Here is a 22860-nt window from a genome sequence, read left to right as displayed (position 1 = left end):
CCTCATGCCCGTTCGAATCATGCTGTATGGGCCCTCCACTGGTGTCTCACAATCGCAGGGATGAGGTGGGGTGTTTGACATTTCAAGGCTTGGGGGGGCGTCTCGCGCATTTCTTCTTCCTGCTCGCTGGGCTTATTTTTCCTCATCGGCTTGCCACTGTGGTTCGCGGTCTCCATCGCGTCTCCAGCCTGTGGCGGTGCCTGCAGTAGTCGTTTAGAGCCGTCATCTTCGAGTGTGCCTCTTCACAAGCATAAATATAAACGGGATCCGCGAGCGTCCGGCCATCAGTTTTGATAGCATAAAAGAGTCTCACTCAGACTTGGTATCTCGAAGCCTCGACTTCTTGATGTCTCGACCATCCGTGACGATGTCTCTCTTCAGCTTCTCGTAGTCCAGTCTAGTCTCTCGTCTCTCGTCTCTCGTAATCCAATCGTAGTCAACCCCAGGACATAATACCGTGGCCAGCTACCTGCCAGACCAGAACCGTCAGCCGAAGAAGCGCAGGGAGCGCACCCTGTAGACCAAGCACTCCCAAGAAGAGCTACTTTACCGCCCATCCTGACGGCCACCCCCCTTGTCTGCCCGTCTATCTCTATCTAACCGCCCGTGTCTTCGTCCGTCTGGCTCGCCTGTCGCTGCTTTGTTTGGCTGCGTGTTTCATGCGTGCTGACTACGCAAGCCCCTTTTCCCTGTCCTGTCCACGCAAGCTGCAGCCAAAAAAAAGGTTAACGTGACTTTCTCCGGGTTTCTCCAGAAAGGAAAAACAACATCTTCAAATTCTTTCTTCACTCTCGCTCTTCTCTCCCTCCTCTTCATCCATCTTCTTCACACTCGTTCGAGTCCATTCTCCGGGGCGACTACTTTCTCTTTCGTAACCGCTCTCGTTTATCCTCTTCTTCTTTTTTTTATTTCCCCATCTCCTTTACGCTACGGCTCCTACCCTCGCTTTTTCCTGCACCTTTTCGTATCTACAACACGCGAGAGATTAAGACATTGTTACCATGAAGTTTTCCTCATTGGCGGCCGCTACGGCCTTGGTCGCCGGCTCCGTTGTCGCTGCGGACCTCGATCCTATTGTCATCAAGGTTGGTGTCCGTTCTGCGTTGATACCTGGCTGGCCCAAGGGGGTTTGATATGGGGAAACAGTAGAAGGACTGAGGACTGACAGTCGATATCGGAGCTATAGGGAAGCAAGTTCTTCTACAAGTCAAATGGCACTGAGTTGTACGTTGCATCCATGTCCCGTCATATGTCGTACCTCTTTGACACAGTTGCGCTAATTCAACGCTTATAGCTTCATGAAGGGTATCGCCTATCAACGTAAGTGGACGACTTGATCCCATAAGCTTCCCATCAAGTTTGGCACCTAAGTGGCATACAACTTACACTCGGATAGAGGAATTCTCAACCAATGGCACCAGTAGCGATAAAAATAACTACCAGGACCCCCTTGCAGACGTAGAGTCCTGCCGGCGTGATATCCCCCTGATGCAGCAGCTGCAAACCAACACCATCCGTGTGTACGCCATCGATCCCAAGAAGGACCACAAGCAGTGCATGAAGTTACTCCAGGATGCCGGCATCTACGTTGTGGCCGACCTTTCTGAACCCAGCACTTCCATCATCCGTGATGACCCCAAGTGGGATGATGTCCTGTACACCCGCTACACCTCCGTCGTTGACGAGCTGGCCCAGTACTCTAACGTCATTGGTTTCTTTGCTGGTAACGAGGTCTCCAACAATAGCACCAACACCGATGCCAGTGCTTTCGTTAAGGCTGCCGTCCGTGATATGAAGGCCTACATCAAGCAGAAGAACTACCGATCAATGGGTGTTGGCTATGCAACCAACGACGACGCCGAGATCCGCAAAGACATGACCGCCTACTTCAACTGCAATAAGCAAGAGGAATCCATTGACTTCTGGGGCTACAACATCTACTCTTGGTGCGGTGACTCCTCTTACACTGAATCGGGCTATGATAAGGTCGTCGAAGAGTTCAAGACCTTCAATGTCCCAGTCTTCTTCGCCGAATACGGTTGCAACGAGGTCCAGCCAAGAAAGTTCACCGAGGTCCAGGCCCTTTACGGTGACAAGATGACTCCTGTTGTTAGTGGAGGAATCGTATATATGTACTTCCAGGAAGAAAATGACTACGGTAGGTTCCCTCTGTCAATACCATTATATCCTTCAGATCTACCGCTAACTTACTACAGGCCTCGTCAAGATTGAGGGTGGTAAGCCCAAGAAACTCCCTGACTTCAACAGCCTTCAGAAGCAGATCAGCAAGATCAAGCCCTCTGGTGTCCAGATGGATTCTTACAAGCCAACCAACACCGCTCTCAGCACCTGCCCCAAGAGCTCTACCTGGAAGGCTAGCGTGAAACTCCCACCAACCCCCAACAAGGACCTCTGCTCCTGCATGGTCAAGAGCTTGAGCTGCGTCGCTAAACCCTCCGTCACCGGCAAGGAACTCGGCAAGCTCTTCGGAACTGTCTGTGGTAGCGATAAGGATGCTTGCAAGGGAATCACAGCTGATGCTACCTCTGGTACCTATGGTGCTTACAGCATGTGCAGCCCCTCAGAGAAGCTCTCCTTCGCTTTCAACCAGTACTACCAGCACCAGTCAGCCAAGGGCAATGGAGCCAACGCCTGTGACTTCGGCGGAGCCGCTACCGCCCAGAAATCTGAGAAGCCATCTGGCAGCTGTGCTAATCTCGTCGACCAGGCTGGCCAGGATGGTACCGGCAGTGTTACCTCTGCTCCCGGAAGCGGCGGCAACAAACCTGACCAAGGTGCTGCTTCCACCATTTCTGCCCCATCTGTCAACCTGGGCATTGTCAAGCTCGGCGCTTATATCTTCTGTGCCGTTCTTGCTGGCGCTGGTATGATCTTGATTTAAACATCCGCGGTGTAACCAAACAAAATCCCCCTGAGTTCTTGTTCTCCATGATAGATCCCAGTAATACATGAACTATACCATTTATCAATAACCCATCGACACACTGAGCTGCTTCCTCTACCCCAACTTGCTTGCCTTCTTTGATTCCCTCATTGCTTCTTCTTTCTAATGGTCATGTCGATACTGGATCGGCCGATCCTCCTTTTGCTTTTTTTTTTCTCCCGCTACACCATCTGTACCTACCGTAGCATGCACTTGACTTGATTCCCTCTTCCTTTCCTTATGAGTTTGTAATAGTGATGAAAACTGAATCCTTCTGCCCCTCTACATCTTCACTTATGGGAGTAGCCCGGTAAATTGGCATCAATCGATTTCTTTCCTTGATTTTCCCTCTAAAATAAAGTCTGTAAAGTGTGTAAATGTTCGGAAGGTAGCTGTGTTTGTCACTTCTCTGGTGGTTGAAAGAAGCTTTTATGCATATTTTTAGACGGTTGCCCCGCCAACGACGAAGCATCAGCCGCATCTCTAAAATCTACGATGAATATCCAGTCAGGGAATCCAAGGAGACATCGGCATATTCCTCACTCATACTCGATGATACTCACTTACTGGACTTCTTTGGCATAGTTTTCTCGAAATACCCCCTCATTCCAGCTATTCAGAATGGCGAGACTTTATACAAAACCAAAGGAAACCGATCAAGTGGCGAAAGGAAGCACCAAGCGTGGAGGAAGGAAAACTGTAGAGAATGAAGTAGTGGCCAGACCTCAATCTACAGCCAGGGACGATGAGACGCAGGAGAAGATATCCTCTGAAAGCGCAAGAGAAGTGGAACAGAATGAGAGCAAAGATGGCCCTGAACGAACTGTTAGGTCTAGGAGGCAGATCGATGCCCAGGAAAAGCTGATATCCCAGTTATCTGATTTATCCTTGACCTCAAAGAAGAAGGAAAAGATTTATCGAGAGAGAAATGAGGAGGAGGAAGTGGTTGAGAGGTTCACCAAGTTGGAACTTCAGGGGGCAGATGAAGATGACGAGGAAGACGTGGTAGAGAAAAGGATACCTGACGAGGAAGATCAAACGGACCTGAGAAGAAGAACTCGCCGTACATCCAAGAAGAATTCTAGTTACAGTGATGAAGATGAAGAGGAAAATGAAGAGGATAGTACCACAGGACGTGATGAAGGGGATGATACTGATGATTTCGATTCATTGGATGACTTTATTGTTTCTGATAATGAATCATTGAGCCTGTATGAGGACTCGGAATATGAAGATGAAAAGGATAGTGATGAAGAGGGGGGGGAGAAAGAAAATAGCAAATCTCACCCTTCCCCTGACCATCCGCTAGATTCTGATGCTGAAGCGCAGTCTGAGCCACAGCATCGGCCACGCAGAAGACTGTTTAGGGGTAGAAGAAAGCAGCGCTGCTCAACTTCCTCTGATATATCAGATAATGAAACTTGTGAGGGTGCTGACAGACATAACAATACCCCGGGTTCTAACACAGAGCCATTGTTATCCAACAACATGATGAACAACACATCTTATCCTGGTAATCAGGAAGAAGATGAGCAGGATACAGCCATCACAGCTGATACTCTGCTGGATTCCAGGCCATTTCTCCCACCTCCAGCATCTCCTAAGTTATCAAAAGAGCCTAAAAATCAAAACAAAGTGTCTGTGGGCTCGACTACCACAAAGAACACAAATAGCCGAGCCATAGATAGCTCTCAAGGGTACGGAATATTCCTTTCCAATTGACTTTATCTGTATTTCGATATCAATTCTTGTCAAAAAATATGTCTGCTAACCTGAAAATAGGACGCCCCCTTCTTCTGCTGAGTCTCCCGAGCAAGACAGCTCGAATATGGACTTCGTTACTCCTCCAACCTCCCCTACAAAGCCCCGGCTTAAATCTCCCTCAAAGTCACAGAAGAATCGCATTCCTCCATCCCCTCACAAATCCAATATCGATATGTTTTGGGACCAAGAAGCTGTCAATGAGTGGAATGACAAGTTCTCTCCTCGAAAGATCAAAGCTCCTAATTTCTACAAACGGCATTTTGATATCTTCTCTGACACAGAGGGTGAGGATGATGACGATAAACAGACATTTGGTAGTCGGGACAACGACTGTGTGATTACAGATGTGTCGATTCCAGGGCACCTGGGCACTCCTGAGCCTGATGCAATCGGTGACAAGTTGCCTCTACATACCTCCCCGATCAAAAACAATGCTAGCCCGGGTAAAAAGCAAGCCAAGGCATCAGCATCGACGAAGAAGGCATTGGCTACCAAAAAGCGGGAATTTGATGAACGAAAGCATACTCTTGCTACGAACTTCTTTAACGACTTGGATACTATGGTGACTGGGGGCGAGATTTTGAAACTCGCTAAATCTGCTGGTGGAGTAAACATTGTTTGGAATAACAAATTGACTACCACGGCTGGTAGAGCAACTTGGAAAAAAGAGTTGATCACACGCAACAGAGATTCAACAGAGCAGTTTCTTATCGACTCTTCTTCAGCGAACCTCTGTTCTCCGAATACTTCCTCTTCACATGCATCTTCCTCGGCATCATCTTCAACTACCAGCTCATTACCTACGGACGAACCTTTGATATCGTCAAGCAAATCTTCTGTCCACCGTTCAATAAGACACAATGCCACAATTGAGCTGGCCGAGAAGATAATTGACTGTGAGGGCCGGCTGCTTAACACATTAGCGCACGAATATTGTCACCTAGCCAACTTTATGGTATCAGGTGTTCTCGACCAGCCTCACGGCGCAAGTTTCAAACAATGGGCTAAAAAGTGCAAGACAGCTCTCGATGCTCATCCAGAGTACTCTGGCAAGGTCGAAATTAGCACGAAACATTCATATCTAATCAATTACAAATACATGTGGTGCTGCACGGCTTGTGGGCAGGAATATGGTCGACACTCAAGGAGCATTGATCCGGTAAAGGTTCGGTGTGGAAAGTGTTATGATGGGAAGCTATTGCAAGTTAAGCCAAAACCAAGGGGGAAAGCAAAAGTGTAAGAGGCATGATAATGAGTCTGGACAAGGTTTGAATGATCTCATGATGTACGATGCTTCTATGGGCGATTATACCAGGTGTTCAATTTTCCGGCTTTGTTTTGTTAGATTTCTCTAGTTGGCGACAACTCTTTGCAAGGTCTTAGGGTTTTATCATCACTTGCTGACGAATTCAATTCATCATCCATTCTCGTACGATTGCAATTTTGCTGAGTATCAAGAGCTTGTATTAAATATCTAGACCGGATTGATTATAAACGACATTGATTTTTCCTTTAATATACATAGTTTTGTTACTTTTTGTCCTCGGGGATAAGGCACTTTCCCCACTTCCATCCCTTCGTACGCTCATTGCGCCTATTCCTGAAGTGCATGCGATTATTGATCTGACGACTAACCTCCGAAGAGGCTATAGTCAATAATTCCCAGGGACCGCATCATATTGGCCATGATGTCATGCGCACGCATTTCCTCCTGGGCAACCGCGCCGGGAACTCCAGACTCCTCAAGCATATCGTGAGGGACATTGATATAAACAAGAATGTCAGTTCCATACTGAGCGAGCCGTACAAGGAAGAAATGGCAGGTTGAAGTTGATTCGTGTTCGGTTATTGGTGTAGTAATGGTCGTACCGGTGGTACCAGCGGTACCAGTTGATGTTGACGTTGATGTCGATGTTGCTTGCTGCGTAGAGTCCGAGAGCATGTTAAGCAAACGCTGAGTATCGGATATTTTCCCCTTGGCGGTCACCAGTGCCTGGCAAGTATATGCTGGAGAGGGTATGAGCTGAACTGGATACGGCTTTGGCAGATCGAGAATCTCGTAGGTGTCCCCATTGGAAGTGCACATGTCATGCAGATGATACAGGACAGCACTGAGCTCCTCTTTGTTGGTATCTGAGGATGTTTCCAGCTGAGCCGCTACCTCTTCTGGCAGGGTATATGAGCCCGGCTCCAGTCGTTCGACCAGTTCGATGATAATGTTTGTCTTTGTGGAGGTTGACCGGAAGACCTCCTGGTTATCAGGGATTGGATAAATAGACCTTTTTATGATTGAATCCGTCGGGTTTTCTTAGCAGGATGTCTCTCTTGAGTATGATTTATGTTTCGACGCCGTCCTCGCTCAAATTTGGGCTTATCATTCAAATGTCCACTTGGAGTGCTGGTCGGGAGCCCAGCAGGCAGCAAGCCCCGCCGCGGGGTGTTGCAGGCGCGAAGAAGCAACAACGGTGGCCACATAATATATAGAAATCAGGGCAGCATGGGAAAGGGGGAGAGGGAGAGAAGTAAAAGCAGGGTAAAAATGAATTATATCTTACCCCATATTTGCGAATCCCTTCGGTATCAGGACCTTCATCGCGCCACCATAGAGCTCGACCAGCTCATATCCTGTGTCAACATCGGCAGTAGTCTCCGCCATCCTGCAGCCCCTCTGGAGAAAAAATCAGCTAGTTTGTGTAAGAGGAGAAGCAAAGGGGATTCTTTCTGTTTGAAATATCTAGGAGCAGGAGTTTTTGAAGAGGCAGAGGTACAAGCTTGCAGAAGCCCTTAATATATGTAAAAGAATATTTTGAGTTTTATAATGGCAAAGGGGGTGTTATAACGAGCTAACTACCTATTTGTCAGACAAGAAAGACTGAGAGTACTTCAGGCCCGAGGCCCAGGCATCAGGCTCCAGCTCTTCGTCCCGATCTTCACCCGTACGGATAGATAGTGGAGTCGAGAGCGGTCGCGGAGCAAAGGGATACACGGAATAACGCAGTTATTGCTCAAGGCAGAAGCGCAACAGGCATTCTTCAGACCAGTAGAATTGCATGGCGGTATATAAAACACGGCTTGTCCCAGGATTCTCAAGGGTCTGGAGCCGGTCTACCACTGTCAATGGCCAACAGGATGGGAAAGGTAGCTGGGCATTGGTTGAGCCCCTAGATCTCTGTCATCTAGGCAGCAGGCAGAGGCACAGGCAGCAGCCGTGGCACTAGGCAGCCGCCGGGTACTGATTCAGGACCATTCTCTTGCATAGCCTGGGTTCGAGGGCTTTGTGATAGGAAGACCATCAGGAGCGATCTTTGGTAGATCTTGTTTGCTGATGTATTTCTCTAATTTAATTTCCAGGCAGAGAGGCAAGGAAGACGCATGAGATATTTAATGCGTGCATAATGTACTATGCGGGTGAGGTCTCGACAGGGGCCTAAATGGATGCGGAGCGCAGGTAGCGGGGATGCGAGAGAGATTTAGTTACAGGAGTACTTGTAGATGTGTATTGCTTTATAATATTTATAATATTTAATATCAACTAACCCATGTCTACATTGCAAACGTAGATGTTGTACATAGCTGAGTACTGTAAAAACATGATTTGGTGGTGCTGTGGCTTGAAAATCGTCTACACGCGGAGAAATACCCTATTAAGAATATATCAAGCGGTAACTGGCTTCGTCCCGAATCATTCCCCGTCAATAAAAGGACCCTTACTTCAAAGGGAAATTCCGAAAGCCTTCTTTCAGCAACGTGGTCCGACAACCACGGCTAAACCCGTAATGAAACGGACCGACCTCCTGTTTTACCAGGAACACCGGTTTGCTCATGTAGCAGGGATCAAAACGTGTTTGAGGACCAGGAGTCAAGAAGAGACATGAAGGGAAATCATAGATTCAACAGATATTCAGCATATATGTCAAGCTCGAAAATCCGAAATCTAGAGCCCCATTTGTCGCGAAATGATTTCCGAGTGTAAGCACGGCTGGTGATGGAGCTGAAACTAACCAGTTCGACATACCAACCCTTGCTCAACGCGCGGTCAACCATCTTCAAGAAACCGTCTGAATACTCAGCCTGGGCAGCGTCGCCGGTCGCCAGGACAATTGTTGAGGGAGTATCGGTGTCAACGATGCTCTCCAGTATCTTCAAATGTAGAATCTCATCTACGGCTTGCTCCACCCATCTTTCGGGGGAGGCTTGGGCATTCGTCTCGGAGCTGCTGGACTGATCATAGAGTGCGCGGCGCGAGGCCTTATCTCCACCACCGCCGGAGAGTTTCGTCTTCCGGGGCGACGAGGGCTTCGCCTTGTGTACTCGTTCGAGAATGTTCGCCTCGTAACCAAGCGTTTCTGCTTCGTCAATGGCGGGATACCGATCAGAGCCAACGAGAACTCGCTTGCTGACTGGCCGAGCTCGTTCGAGAACGAGGGCAAAGTTCTGGAATGATAAGGGCAATCGACGAACTCGACTAGTCAGAGGTATGTCCCTTGACTTCTTGATGCAGTCGTGGAAGCCAACCATGATCTGTAAGAGTAGTTAGAATAAGCTTAAGCTTTGTCGCTATCGAGAGTCAAGGCACAGCAACTTACGTTAGACATATCAACAAATACGTGAATACCTGCTGGTGCCGTCTTTAGAGGGCGACAGAGGCATTCACGTAAGTTCCCGTGGTTCAGGTTATTCCTGACTTTGGCATGTTTCTCTCCGAGCAATGAGACAAGAGCCTGTTGTCTTTGTATAGTAGAGCCAGTCAGGAGCGGCTCAATATGGATAATAGATCCAACTATCCTCTTGCCTTTAGGTGCTAAAGGAGCAGCCTCGGCCACAACGACAGCACCAGTAGTGGTAGCAGGAGGTCTGCGAAGTATGGATTTAGGCGAGACCAGGACGGTCCCACTGGTGGGTGCAGGCAGTACCGATAACCCCGCGGAATTGATGCGCTTGGGAACATCTCTCTTGAGAATCACTTTCTTAGTGGGAGACCTGCTCCCGTCAAGCTGATGCTTTAGCACTGCAGCTGCCTCTAGCGCATCCTTTTTGCCACTGCTAGCATGGGTGGCCGAGTTGTCAGACACAGTACCAAGCTTCGGTGGCGTGGTTTGGGAGAGGAAGGTAAACAGGGCGCCAAAATCTCCAAGCTTAGGTTGTGCACCTTTCTCACTCTCGGCATCCCCTAGAGCATTTGAGGCGAACGTGGCATGGTTGATAGGGCCATTTGCAGTTTGCTTTGGACTCGCGGGGCGTTCATGTTGACAGCCTTCGAGGCTAAACGAATGTAACAGGCTGATTGCCGGGGTCAGATCCCAGGAAGGTGGTGATGTGTCAGGGACAGACATTAACAGCCAGAACTATAGAGAGGTACACGGCCCGTCGTGGGGGAAGGAGGCAAAAATCGAAGGATAGCACACTTGTTATCCGTATGGAGTTGCGGCAAAAAGACGGCAAATATTGGTGTGGGGTGTGGTAACAGCAATGCGGCAGGGTGTGGCAGGACAAACAGGAACAAGGGTTAGAAAAAAAGAACTTCGCTCGAATAACGGAGCAAGAGAGGAGGCGTAAGCATCATAAGCGGGACTGGGTAGCGGCCATTTCGTGGTTGCGCTCGGCGGTTGTTGCTTTGTTGGTGACTCGAACGATAGATGATGTTGTGATGAAGTTGATGGAAGCGCGAAGACGCTTGCAGAGGCTGCTCCGGGTGGAGCACCACGGATCGTTTATGGGCCTCGGCACCCGGACGCCGGAGAAACTATGATGCAAGTAGATGACTAACACGGTTTTTACCAGATTACGTTATACAGGACACTGGCATATGATGTAATTATGAACTCTATTTTCTACTGCATCATCATGTACGCTACAGTGTTATGCATGGATGGGAGAGATGAAAGCTCTCCACAGCGGACCTAGCGCTGAGTTTGCCAGTGTGCTTGCTCGTCATACCCCTTGAAACGACAGGCGCTGGGGAGGGCAGCGTTCCCAGTATCGAGATACGGATGACGACGTCATCCCAAGGTTCTTAACTCAATCTGGCCCTGAGGGGATGGCTATATAAAGGCCGACGATGTCCCTGAAATGGGCTACTTTTGTTTCCCATCATCATCACACAACAAGACGGACAATCCAATCAATTCCAATCTCAATACTCTTTTCAAATCCCCCGAAGAACACTTCTTCTATAACAATCATTCACAATGGCTGACGCTGGACGCAAAGATTTCCTTACCAGTATGCGCTTTTTCCCCTTCCCCCCCTTTTTACACCCCTCTTTGATACTCTAAAAAAGTATTCCCTCAATTCTAACTTGCTTGAACAGAGGCCAAGGAGGAGTTGACTCCTGACAGCACCAAGTCCCAGCAGGATAAGATTGGCGAGGCCTTCACTGACACCAAGGACCGCGTTGCTCGGTATGACCTATGATTCCCGCATTCCATCCTACCTTTCTCAGCGATATATTGAACTGACATATTTCACAGTGGCATCCAGCCTGATGACCAGAAGGGTACTGCCCAGCAAATCTTCGACAAGGGCCAGCGTGCCAGCGACAACCAGAGTGGCGGAGCTGCCCAAGCCATGTAAGTAGTGAATTGCTTCCCCTGCTCGATTAAAACCTCCCGGGCATTGCTAATAGCTATTTTTATAGTGGCGACAAGGTCAAGAGCGCCCTTGGAATGGACACCAAGCCCGAGTAAAGTGGAGGGCCAACAACTATCGCGCATGAGTTCCCGGGCTTGTTCTTATTGGCATAGTGATATGAAGGCTGAACACATATAGCTTCCATTCTCTATATATATTTAAATACCACCAATTAGTTCATGATGAATATACTTTAATGCACTTATGATATTTTCTGTTCAACTATCACTCACCGTTTTTACTAATAATACATTCTGATCTGACTTCCTAAAAGCGTAAAAACGTTCCTAGAAGAGGGGTTCAATTCCGTTCAACGTTGAGCCCGGAGTTGTGGTGAGCCAACAGCTGGCCTCCAAAGAAAGCTCGAAAAACTGGGAACAACCCCTGGGATAACATCTCGCGGGCCACGGGTCTCATGATTCTGGGTCATCGAGAGGTTCAGAGAGTGGGGAGCGGTGACGAAAAACTTCACATGCTGTGCATCACATATCCAGGAAGCTCATGAGATTTAGTTCAGAGTTTAGTTGAGATCTCAAGCAGCCGCATTTTCATCCGTCCTGATATGGTATGGTATCTTGCTAGTCTGTCAATGCTCTCAGCAAGACATTGGATAAGGGGTATCAATTTCGCCCCTTTGATTGAAATAACAGCATGGCTGTTGCAATACTGAGGCCATTATCCTTTTCCAGGACTCTTGTAAAGTATGCTCTGTAGCGTTGAGTAATCTATTCGTCGGACCACCTTTTCCCGAACTCTTTTTGTGGTACGTCGTATATGCTAAAGTTAGAAATCCTGCTCGCTGCCTTGGAAGGATCCCGGCTACATTGTTAACCTAAAAATAACATTATATATGCCCTCTTGGTGCCAGGATGTGCCAACCCGGGTTGGTCGGTGCTGGTTGTTGGATGTTGCTCTCTGGCAAAAAGCAAATATGGGAGCGCTTTTGAAAAGTCTTCCGCCTGCGCCTTCCGAGGGACATGATTATGTAATACGAAATTAACCGCGGAAAAATGAAGGGCCGTGCACGCTTCGAGTATGGAACGCCCGGACCACCCACCCGCTGCCCGCCAGGCCAACCAGAGAATAACACCCGAGATGCGAGTTGGTTGAGATATAGATAAGCTGGCTACCAGGATGGCTGCTCTTCGTTCGGGCGGAGCCGGCTCATCTCCAAATGGGATGTCCTCGCCACCTCCTGCCGGTGCGAATGTAGCTCCGCGACAGGCGGCACTGGCCAATCGACTCAACTCCGCTCTAGCTGCATCCTATGCGGACTCGGAATTCAGAGATGCGCTGGAGACATTGGACAGTAGGGGGATCCAAAATACCGCGGAGACCAGGAGAACCCTTCGACTTGACGTCCAGAAGGAAGTTATTGATTCCAATGGCAAGATAATACAGGATTTCGGCAGGGTTGCTGAGGTGGGTGCCTTTTTTATGACTTGGGGTGAGAAGCTAGACTAACGGAATGTCTTTGTACGTAGCAACTCTCTCGAATCGGCGATGTAATAGCCAACCTCAATACGATATGTCAGGATATGCGGGAGCGGTTGTCAGTGGCTCACAAGGAGACTGGACCGGTGCTTGAAGAAGCGTCTACCTTAACGGCTAAGAAAGAAGAAGCGGAGACGAAACAGGCCCTACTTAATGCCTTCAACAAACACTTCATCCTTCCCGAGGAAGACGTGCAAGTTTTGACCTCCCTGTCAGAGCCCGTGGATGACAGATTTTTCAGCATCCTCGGCCGGACAAAGCAAATACACAAGGATTGCGAGGTGCTGCTGGGCAGTGAAAACCAAAAGCTAGGGCTGGAGATTATGGAGCAAAGCTCCAAGAACCTCAACTCTGCGTTCCTCAAGCTATATAAATGGATTCAGAAGGAGTTCAAATCACTGAACCTGGAAGACCCACAGATTGGAGGAACGATCAGAAAAGGAATCAGAGTCCTTGCTGAGAGACCGAGTCTGTTCCATAGCTGTCTCGACTTCTTCGCCGAGGCTCGAGAATATATTCTGTCCGATGCATTCCATCACGCTCTTACAATAGCTCTGTCCGGCGAGGGGGCAGATGCAAATACCAAGCCAATTGAGTTTTCTGCGCACGATCCACTCCGGTACGTGAGCGATATGCTTGCGTGGGTGCATTCCGCTACTGTCTCTGAGCGAGAAGCACTGGAGGCACTCTTTGTTTCGGACGCAGATGACCTCGCCAAGGGGATGGAGGCAGGTATCAAGAGTGAGCCGTGGTCTCGCGGGGAAGAGGGCGAACCCGTATTTGATGGCCAGAAGGCGCTACGGGAGCTAATCACCCGAGACCTAAGCGGCGTTGCTCGTTCGCTGCAGCAAAGAGTTGAACTAGTTGTTCAGGGCCACGATGATATAGTTACTATATACAAGGTGGCTAATCTACTTGCGTTCTATGAAACGACATTCAGCAAGCTTGTAGGGGCCGATTCGGCGCTAGTTGATACGCTTTCGTCGCTGGAGCGCTTCGCAATGGAGCACTTTGAAAGCCTGGTTCGGGATCGGGTGAAGGCTGCTTCGAATGATTCCGCTGGCTTACTACCGCCAGACGACCTGAGCCCACCGGAGTACTTTACTGAATGCATCGAGAGTCTCGAACAGTTGATGAAAGCGTACGACTCGTCCTTCAGCCATGCGGTTCTTAACAAGTCGTTTGGTGAAGGGGAGGAAGGAAACGAGTTCACGCCTATCCTTCGCTCAACGCTTGATCCGATGCTGGACCTAACTAGGAAATCCACCAATCTACTCAAGGACAGCTTTTCTCGAACAATATTTGAGACTAACTGTATTCTTGCTGCGCGTACAGCGGTGTCGGCGTATGAATTTGCATCCTCGACTCATCTGGGCAGCTTATCAAATACCCTCGCCAATCTACGGGCCGAGCTGCATAAGTTCCAGCACGATTTCTTACTGGAGAAGTCAGGATTGGATACCCTACTTCGTGCTCTTGAGGGATATAACGCCCGTAGCGAGTCGGACAACAACAGCAGCAAGAACAAACTAGAAACCGTTGCCAAATTGCCTGAGTTCCAGCCGGCTGCATTATCGGCTGTGAGCCAGCAGCTAGATGACTTCCTACCTGCAGCGCTAGTTGATGCAACTGACAACCTCAAACGGGTGAACAGTGCTGGACTGGTGAAAGGGGTAACGGAGGAGGCAGTGGAGGCGTTTGCGAGCGACTTTGAGTTTATCGAGGGGATGATTGTTGGTGCTGATGAGGCGAAGGCAAGCGTTGGAGATACAGATAAAGATGCTGGTGAAGAAAGGGATGAAGAGGAGGAACAGGAGTGGAGTTTGAGAGCACTGTTCCCGCGTACAACGGGAGAGATTAGAGTCCTTTTGAGTTAAGATAGATGGGAAGTAAATAGAGTTCTATATTACATTACCAACGAAAGCGAAAATGAGATCACGCCTCCCTCCCGTTCTGCCAGCAGACTACCTGGTATGGGTCTCTATCTGACTGACTAACATCAATACATACACTGTCATCGGCAAAGATCTGCTTCAACACTTGTACTTCTGATTCATCGCTGTCACTCCTCCCCAAATCATTGTTGGTACGTGCTTCCCTCCATTCCCGGGCCAAACGTTCATGCAAGTTCGAACGCATGTGCCCCTGTAAAAACCCCCGTTCGGAATTTGAGTGGGAGAGAGTGATCACCACCGAACCAGCTTCTATCGCAGCCAGAGCTTCATGATGACTTAACTCGCCGGTGAGCAGCAAGTCAGCCACTGGAGTTCCGTTTTTCATGAGTATCGACGACCCCGAGCCCGGACAAGCTGCAACTGAAGAAATAATGATATCTGACACTGAAGATCCCTGGGGTATAGCTATAGAGAACCCCACGGTATGTTCTGTGTCGGTGCCAATAACATTAGACTGAGGAAAAGCAGACTTTGCAATAGAGTCTATTATGTCGTTCAAGGGTAGAGGCTGTTCGAAAGTGATTTTCCTTCCCATGCCGGCATCTTGGAATTCCGGGTCTGCTGGGGGGTCGGGAGAAGGATACATCGTCTCGGTTGAGGGACGGGGTTGGACGGAAGATGGCACAGCACACTGACACAGCCAGTCTGCCATTGCACCTGGGGTGGCATCGACGGCTGTATGCGGCGAGTAAACGCTTATCCCTTCCTGGGCGAGTCTAAGGAGCGATTGTTGTTGTGAGTTGGCGAGGGTAAGGCACTTGAGTCCTCGGAATATGATTGGGTCTTTTTCGGCACACATTAGTTAATTGGACCATGACGTTTCGGTCAATGGGTTAAACATACGGTATGCAATGATGATGGAGTCACCTCTGGCGATGGCTTCATCGGCCACGGCCTTTGTGAGGTCGACGGCCAGGAGGACGGAGTTTTTGAGCCGGCGGTGTTTGTTCAGCGGTGCTTCGAGGAGTACTTCGAGAGCTGGTGTTAGCAAGTGGGCATAATAAGTAGGAGTCAGAGAACTAACAGCCAGTGTTATCGAAGCTCTTATCAGCAAGAGATTCCGGGTACCTATAGCAGGCCAAGGTTAGCTAGATCTCGTCGTAACCAGTGAAAGTGTTCCTTACAACTTCTGCATGCACCTGACGACGGCCTTGGAGAAGGGGGAGCAAACGGTAGCCATCCTGGACGCGTTTCTGAGAGACGTAGCAAGCATTGGCTGTGAAACTGAGTAAATTGGGGCGAATGAACGATGACTAGCAGCGACGACGATGGATGTTGATGAGACCTTCATGGAGTCCGAGTCCGCAGTAAAACAACACAAACTACTTAAGGTGGGGCGGCAAAAGTTCCCCACATCGCGGCTAACCTAAGCGGCGGCTAGATGCAAGCGCACTCCCATCCATTACTAATGCGCAGCGTCACTTTTTTTTCTCTCTCTTTCATCCGCATTTACCTTGATCGCATCTCACTTACTTACTCCTCTCTTCCGCCATCCTCTCTCTTTCTTCTCTTTCTTCTTCTTCTTCTTCCTCCTTATTTCTTCCTTCTCTTCTTCACCACTTATGTCCTCCCGCCTCGCCTCCCGCATACTTCCAGCCTTCCGCCGGCCAACCGTCATCACAACCCCGAGAAGAACCACTCCAGCCCTCTTCGGCCCAGCTTATTCATACTCTACCATGGCCCAACCGGCGCCTAACGAGCCGCAGTCTTCACCGGCCGTAACGCCCGACTCCATCAAGTCCATTCTTACAAACAAGCTTGACGCACAGCATGTAGAAGTCGAGGATCTATCAGGTAATTCTTCCCCAACCCTCAGCTTATATAAAATATGTGCATCGCATGGCTAATGGGTGGTGTGTGTATGTGCAGGCGGTTGCGGCCAAGCGTTCCAGGCGATAATAGTATCCCCGCAGTTCGAGAGCAAGACGACGCTCGCGCGGCACCGTCTGGTCAACTCTGCGCTCAAGGCGGAGATAGCAGCCATCCACGCCTGGACGCCCAAATGCTATACGCCCGAGCAATGGGAGAAGACGAAGCAGTAGCGCGAGTATTCACGATGATTAGAGGTGGGGGAAGCACGTTGCATGCTGGAACATGTCACGATAAAGTAAAGAATAACTATCATACATGAGAATGAGAAGGTTCTTATCTACTGTTTAGTTTATCCATCTATCCCAGCACCTTTTCAGCCCGGGAGACTATAAAGCAAGCAAATCAGTCAGTATGCATGCATGCATGCATGTGGGTGGGAATGTAGGAGAGATGACTTACCATCAACGCTGGTGTTGTCAGGCTCGACAAAGGCCTTGACTACTTTGCCGTCCTCGACGACCAGGGCGTACCTCTTGCTCCTGTCGTTGCCGAAGACCTTGGCCGAGCTGAAGAGCAGGTCCATCTGCCTGTTGAACTCGCCTGAGGCGTCGGCGAGGAAGCGAACGCCGCTCTTCTTGTGCGGGTCAAGCGATTCACCCCACGCCTTGGTTCTAGGGAAGGTCAGCAACCAATGTATAGACTTAAGTAGCTAGGGGCGTAAGGACTCACACGAAAGCGTCGTTGACCGAGACGACGAAGACCTTGCCTGCGTCTTTGAGCTTGGGGTGGTTGAGGAAGCCTGGTACATGCGAGAGAGAGCATCCTGGTGCTGCAGGAGATCGTTAGTCAGTATACAGACAAGTAGAGAGTAAATAGAGAGTAAAAATAGAGAATAGATTACTGAAGGCGCCGGGAGTGCCGACGATGACGCCCTTGCCCGAGGCCAGCTCGGCGGCGAGGTTGACCTTGTTTCCAGGCGAGTTCTCAGTCAGGACGTCGAGGTTGGGGATGCTGTCGCCCTGGCTGACGGCGAGCGGGCGGGAGGAGTGAAATGCGCGGGAGACAGAGACAGAGACAGAGAGAGAGGCCGAAGCCGAAGCCCGGGAGAAGGGGAGTCTGAACATGGCTATGGCTATGGCTACAGGGCTACCTGCGTGGTGTCTTGGGATGAATTGAGGTTGCTGCTGATGCCAATTGATGTGGACCGACGTTGCTGTCGATGTTATGTTGTTATGTTGATGTTTCATGCTGGTTGTAGTTGAAGTTGACAAAAGAGACGAACGAGGCTGGGCCGGTGGAGGCATCGCCAAGCAGTCGGACAGACAGGGACAAGGGACAAGGCATAGTAGCAGAGGATGAAGTTGGAAGTCGAGATGAGATGCGCTCTGGCTGCGATTGTTACTGTTACTTGTTACTCTGTTGCTGCTTAACTGGTCTTTCACTTGTAGAGCTCTGCTTGCGAATAAATAAATATAACTATATCAACTGCTGGCCTGGTTGTCTAGACTAAGTAAGTATGTGTCTGTGGGGTAGTTATCTATCGTCACCAAGGAACAGGAACACTGCGGGATAATAAAGGCGAGTTTTGTAGCTAAAGATCGAGGACGGGTAGAAGTGTTTGACAATGCCCTTTTGGTTCGCTGGTCAAGATCTCAAGCCGTCGTACTAGATGCAATCGATGCGGGTCTACTGTCTCTCTCTAATCCCTTCTCTTCACTATCTTCCATCAACTATCTAACGTCCATCACATGACCCCTTTTAAGATCTATTGAAGCCTAAGAAGACTAAGAAGACTAAGAAGAAGGACAAGAAAAGGACAAGATGGCTAAGAAGGGGACCTTAAGAGGATGGACAGAGTAAAGTGGACTGGAAAAGAGGATAAGATGGCTAAGAGGAGTAAGAGGGTCGGGTCCTTTTTAACTAGTTAGTGGGCAGCCTAGCGGTGGCAAGACAGAAGATAGCAGAAGATAGCAGTAAAGAGTAGACTAAGAAGAAGAAGAAGAGAGAGAAGAAGAAGAAGAAGAAGCGGTGACTTGAAGACTTCGCCGACAAGTTAGAGAGCAAGCAGAGGATGGCTCGCTAGGGGATGAACTAGGGGGAGGTCAGCTAGCCGGTGGAGAAGGCCAGGAAGAGTTTTCACAGCAAGTAGATAGAAAGGGAAGAGGAAGAAGAAGAAGTACTCGCGAGTAGCCAGAGGTAGCTATAGCCATGGACTGCCAATATTAATCCCATTATTATCTTAACTAGGTATCTTTATCTTTTAACTGCTCTGTAGTTGTCGCTGTTAAGTTGTCAGCCAAGGGGCAGAGACAGGCCAGGCCGGACATCGAAGTCCTTGAGGAGAAAAAGGCAAAAACATCCTCGTATTCTCGTCTCTCTCGATCTCTTCCTCTTCGTCTATTATTATTGTGTCTCTTCTTCTATCTGTCTATCTCTAATCTCTGTCTCTATCTCTCTGTCTATCTCTGTCTGTCTGTCTGTCTGTCTGTCCCATCCGCCCCTCCGACAAGGTTGAACCACGCCCGGCCAGTTAACTCGACCAGCCAGCCAGCCAGCCCGACGAGCTAGCCAGCGTTGGCCACTCTCTAGTCTCTTAGTCTCTTAGTCTCTAGTCTCTCTCTCTCTCTCTTGATAAGTCTTGCTCTTAAGTCCTGCTCTTAAGGCTTGCTCTTAAGTTCTTCCTCCCTTTCGACATCACCGACCGTCGCCGACCTTCCTGTCCATCCCCGACCGTCAGTCTCTCGGAGTCTCCCTCTCAGTCTCTCTTCCATGGACTGACCTTGGCCGGCCTCCCCTCGCGACGCCCCTTGGAGACTCGACTCGTCTCGTCCTCTCTTCTTCTCTTCTTCTTCTTCGTCTTCTTCTTCTTCTTCCCGGCCTGGCTTGCTTGCTTGCTTCTTCTTCTTCTTCCTTTCTTTACTTTTTGCTGCTTCTCGCCTGCATCCTTGCCCTCGCCCGCCGGCCAGACAGCGACAGCCTCTTCTCCCTCCTCCCTCCCTCCATCTCTTCACTTCTTCTTCTTCTCTTTACTCTCTGCTCTCTATCGTCTACTCTCTACGCTCTGCTGCTGGCTGCAACTCGCCATGGACAACCCTCCGCCCAGCGGCTCGGCCGGCAACTCGAGCGACTTTGTAAGTCTTCTCTCTCTCTCTCTTCTCTTTCTTCTGCTGATGGTGACTGACTCGCGCATAGGTCAGGAAGCTCTACAAGTGAGTCCCTCCGTCGGCCTGCAGACCGGACCAGACCCTGCCTCGCCTTTTTGCCTCGACTTAATACTGACTGCCCAGCAGGATGCTCGAAGACCCGTCCTATGCGCAGATCGTCAGATGGGGAGACGACAGAGACAGCTTCGTCGTCCTGGAGGTCCGTCTCTCTCTTTGCTTCTTATACTGCTTATCCAGCTCTAATAACCCTGTAGTGCGAGAAATTCACAAAGTCCATCCTGCCGAAGCACTTCAAGCACAGCAACTTCGCCAGCTTCGTGCGCCAGCTCAACAAGTACGACTTCCACAAAGTGCGCCAGAACAACGAAGAGACCGGCCAGTCGCCCTACGGCCCCAGTGTACGTCGACCATATATTACTATTTAAGTGGACAATTTCTTACAAAGTGTACAGGCGTGGGAGTTTAAACACCCCGAGTTCAAGGCCGACAACAAGGACTCGCTCGACAACATCCGCAGAAAGGCGCCGGCGCCGCGCAAGCAGGCGCCCGCCAACGAAGACTCCATCCCCACACAGCAGCTCGACCTGCTCAACTCGCAGCTCCTCGCCCAGCAGCAGCAGCTCCAGCACCTCACCGAGCGCATCTCCCAGACCAGCATCGAACACCAGATGGTCCTCCAGGAAGTCCGCCGCGTCCAGAAGTCCGTCCTCGGCCACGACCAGGTCGTCCACTGCATCCTCACTTACCTCCACTCCCTCGACGCCCGCCAGAAGAGAGACTCCCGCGCCGCCGCCGCTGCTGCCAGCCTCTCCTTCCAGTCCCAGCCCACCGATCTCAGCCCGTCGCAGGTCGCCGGCATAGACGAGAACCCGGCTGCCTCCCCCTTGCAGCACGCCACCAAGCTGCTCAACGAGATGACCGCAGAGAACCAGTTCAACTTCTCCGCCCTCGAGGGGATAGTCGCCGCCACCCCACCCCTCGACCCCCAGCAGCAGCAGCAGCATCAGCATCAGCAACAACAGCAACAGCAGGCCGCCGCAGCCGCAGCCGCAGTCCAGCAGCAACGAGCCAACGCTGCCGCTGCTGCTGCCGCTGCGGCCGTCAATGGGGTCAACGGGGTCAACGTCGTCGGTGGTGTTGTCGGGATGACACCGCCCACCTCTGCCGCCGCCGCCGCAGCCCAGCAGCAGGCCGCCTCGCTCTCTTCTTACCCCAAGATGAACGGCGAGCTCGAGCAGGTGGTCTACCCGGTCGGCGCAACCAACGGCATAGACCCCATGTACAGCGAGCACGTCAACAACATCCCTTACCCGCTACCCACCAACTCCTCTGCAAATAAGGACATGGACGTCCCGGACGTACGGCGGCAGTACCCGGTCGGCAACGACGGCCGGAAAAAGAGCATCTACCCGGACCCAGGCTGGGCGCGGAGTCCGCACATCCTGCTCGTCGAAGATGACCAGACCTGTCGCCAGATCGGAGGAAAATTCCTATACTCTTTCTCCTGCATCGTAGACACCGCAGTACGTTTTCTCTACTTTACTTTTATTTACTCTCTCTCTCTCTCTCTTTATATATAATATATATATATAGTGATATTTTGCTAACGTTTTCTAGCTCGACGGGCTTGAGGCGGTGAACAAGATCCAGGGCGGGTCCAAGTACGATCTCATATTAATGGACATCATCATGCCAAACCTCGACGGCGTCTCGGCCTGCAGTCTCATCCGCCGCTTCGACTCCACCCCCATCATCGCAATGACCTCCAACATTCGGTCCAGCGACATAGACCTCTACTTCCACCACGGTACGTCTCTTCGACGACTACTATCCGTTTTTGAAGATCTGCTACTAACGAAGTCAGGAATGAACGACGTCCTACCAAAACCATTCACCCGCCAGTCCCTCCTCAACATGCTAGAAAAACACCTCGTCTCCCTCAAAAACGTCAACCCAATGGACGCATCGCAACAACAGCAGCAGCAGCAGCAACAACAACAACAACAGTCACAGCAACAGCAACAGCAACAACCCACCGCATCATCAAACGCCCCTCCCACCCCGCAACCACCACCGGGCCAACCTACACCCACAAACTCCAACCAAGGGCCCGGTCCCAGCCCTCTCTCCAATTCCATCTCCGTCCCCGTCAATGTCCCCGTTAACGTGCCCGTCTCAGGCCTCCCGCCTTCCTCCCAGCAGCCCGTAAAAGACGAATCATCCCCAAACCAATCCCCTTCCACCATGGGCCAGCAGACATGGCAGAACTCCCCCCTTACCCCCGCACCAGGCCAATCCTTCGACACCAACGGCCTCCAGTACCAACAACAGCAACAACAGCAACAACAACAACAGCCCCAATCGCAGAACCAACAACCTCCCTCTCAGACCCCAACCCAGTCCCAGCACAACCACATCAAGCACCGTCGTCAAGCTTCAGACATGGCTGGCATAGACCTCAATGTCAACGCGTATAACAAGCGCCAACGCATCTTCCCTGGTTCTGGGCCTGGTCCCGGGCCTGGTCCCGGCCCCGGTGCTCAAGTGGTAAATCCCATGCAAACCAGCAGAATGGCTTAATAATTCTATCTTCTTTCTTTCTCTCTCCCTCTCTTTCTCTTCTCTGCTTCCATCTACTTACCCACCAAAAAAGAAAAACAAAAAGCGCCGCCCTTTCGCTATTACTTGCTTGCTTGCTTCCGTTCGGTCGGACTTGGCTCGGTTCGGTTTGGCTATCTGCTTGCTTTGCTCTGTTTTCTTTTTGCAACCTATCACATCATCATCATCATCATCATTATCATATATACGGTGTTGGGTACTTCTATTCTACTTTCCTTTTTTTTTTTTTTTTTTATTTTTGGCGTGGGCGGGCGGATTGCGTCGTCGTTCCAGCGGCACCAGCAGCACATCAGCACTCACTCATCATCTCTCTCATGGGCTAGGCTATGGTTTACTTTCCAATACTCTACCTTGTTTCATGCATAATATCTATACCTTATCTCTACATACCTGACCTTACCTGACCTTGGACCATAAGTCGCGTCCGCCGTCGTCACTCCGCATGTCGATGGATGCTGCAGCTTCTCTCCTTGCCATC

General features: G+C 50.2%; 9 protein-coding genes across 9 annotated transcripts; 5 read left to right on the top strand and 4 right to left on the bottom strand.

Moving 5' to 3' along the window:
- Positions 1–1001: 1001 nt before the first annotated feature.
- On the top strand, positions 1002–2902 carry ARB_07487 (1,3-beta-glucanosyltransferase, putative; the record flags this gene model as incomplete). Its single annotated transcript, XM_003014136.1, has 5 exons — positions 1002–1127; positions 1187–1224; positions 1295–1320; positions 1397–2158; positions 2217–2902. 5 exons carry the CDS (start codon positions 1002–1004, stop codon positions 2900–2902), a joined length of 1638 nt encoding a protein of 545 aa, XP_003014182.1.
- Positions 2903–3565: 663 nt separating this feature from the next.
- ARB_07486 (SprT family metallopeptidase, putative) lies at positions 3566–5948 on the top strand (the record flags this gene model as incomplete). The annotated part of the gene is made up of 2 exons (XM_003014135.1): positions 3566–4641; positions 4727–5948. The coding sequence occupies 2 exons, from the start codon at positions 3566–3568 to the stop codon at positions 5946–5948; spliced, it is 2298 nt and encodes a 765-aa protein (XP_003014181.1).
- Positions 5949–6338: 390 nt separating this feature from the next.
- On the bottom strand, positions 6339–7364 carry ARB_07485 (Ran-interacting protein Mog1, putative; the record flags this gene model as incomplete). The annotated part of the gene is made up of 3 exons (XM_003014134.1): positions 6339–6987; positions 7068–7106; positions 7264–7364. The coding sequence occupies 3 exons, from the start codon at positions 7362–7364 to the stop codon at positions 6339–6341; spliced, it is 789 nt and encodes a 262-aa protein (XP_003014180.1).
- A 1226-nt stretch (positions 7365–8590) lies between these two features.
- Positions 8591–10041, bottom strand: ARB_07484 (uncharacterized protein; the record flags this gene model as incomplete). Its single annotated transcript, XM_003014133.1, has 2 exons — positions 8591–9229; positions 9295–10041. The coding sequence occupies 2 exons, from the start codon at positions 10039–10041 to the stop codon at positions 8591–8593; spliced, it is 1386 nt and encodes a 461-aa protein (XP_003014179.1).
- An 855-nt stretch (positions 10042–10896) lies between these two features.
- On the top strand, positions 10897–11394 carry ARB_07483 (heat shock protein Awh11, putative; the record flags this gene model as incomplete). Its single annotated transcript, XM_003014132.1, has 4 exons — positions 10897–10930; positions 11019–11109; positions 11179–11277; positions 11346–11394. 4 exons carry the CDS (start codon positions 10897–10899, stop codon positions 11392–11394), a joined length of 273 nt encoding a protein of 90 aa, XP_003014178.1.
- A 1078-nt stretch (positions 11395–12472) lies between these two features.
- Positions 12473–14709, top strand: ARB_07482 (uncharacterized protein; the record flags this gene model as incomplete). Its single annotated transcript, XM_003014131.1, has 2 exons — positions 12473–12760; positions 12823–14709. The coding sequence occupies 2 exons, from the start codon at positions 12473–12475 to the stop codon at positions 14707–14709; spliced, it is 2175 nt and encodes a 724-aa protein (XP_003014177.1).
- A 58-nt stretch (positions 14710–14767) lies between these two features.
- Positions 14768–16405, bottom strand: ARB_07481 (NGG1 interacting factor Nif3, putative; the record flags this gene model as incomplete). The annotated part of the gene is made up of 4 exons (XM_003014130.1): positions 14768–15462; positions 15631–15806; positions 15912–16072; positions 16265–16405. The coding sequence occupies 4 exons, from the start codon at positions 16403–16405 to the stop codon at positions 14768–14770; spliced, it is 1173 nt and encodes a 390-aa protein (XP_003014176.1).
- A 551-nt stretch (positions 16406–16956) lies between these two features.
- Positions 16957–17903, bottom strand: ARB_07480 (uncharacterized protein; the record flags this gene model as incomplete). Its single annotated transcript, XM_003014129.1, has 4 exons — positions 16957–16985; positions 17059–17270; positions 17329–17428; positions 17501–17903. The coding sequence occupies 4 exons, from the start codon at positions 17901–17903 to the stop codon at positions 16957–16959; spliced, it is 744 nt and encodes a 247-aa protein (XP_003014175.1).
- A 543-nt stretch (positions 17904–18446) lies between these two features.
- Positions 18447–22343, top strand: ARB_07479 (stress response transcription factor SrrA/Skn7, putative; the record flags this gene model as incomplete). The annotated part of the gene is made up of 8 exons (XM_003014128.1): positions 18447–18503; positions 18584–18627; positions 18657–18775; positions 18875–19070; positions 19262–19808; positions 19918–20097; positions 20216–21286; positions 21381–22343. 8 exons carry the CDS (start codon positions 18447–18449, stop codon positions 22341–22343), a joined length of 3177 nt encoding a protein of 1058 aa, XP_003014174.1.
- Positions 22344–22860: the final 517 nt, after the last annotated feature.

The sequence above is a fragment of the Trichophyton benhamiae genome (genome assembly GCF_000151125.1).
Source record: "Trichophyton benhamiae CBS 112371 chromosome Unknown Abenha-F-W-01a06.fp72, whole genome shotgun sequence".
In the NCBI taxonomy this organism is placed as follows: domain Eukaryota; kingdom Fungi; phylum Ascomycota; class Eurotiomycetes; order Onygenales; family Arthrodermataceae; genus Trichophyton; species Trichophyton benhamiae.
This window is presented reverse-complemented; position numbering and strand designations above follow the sequence as displayed.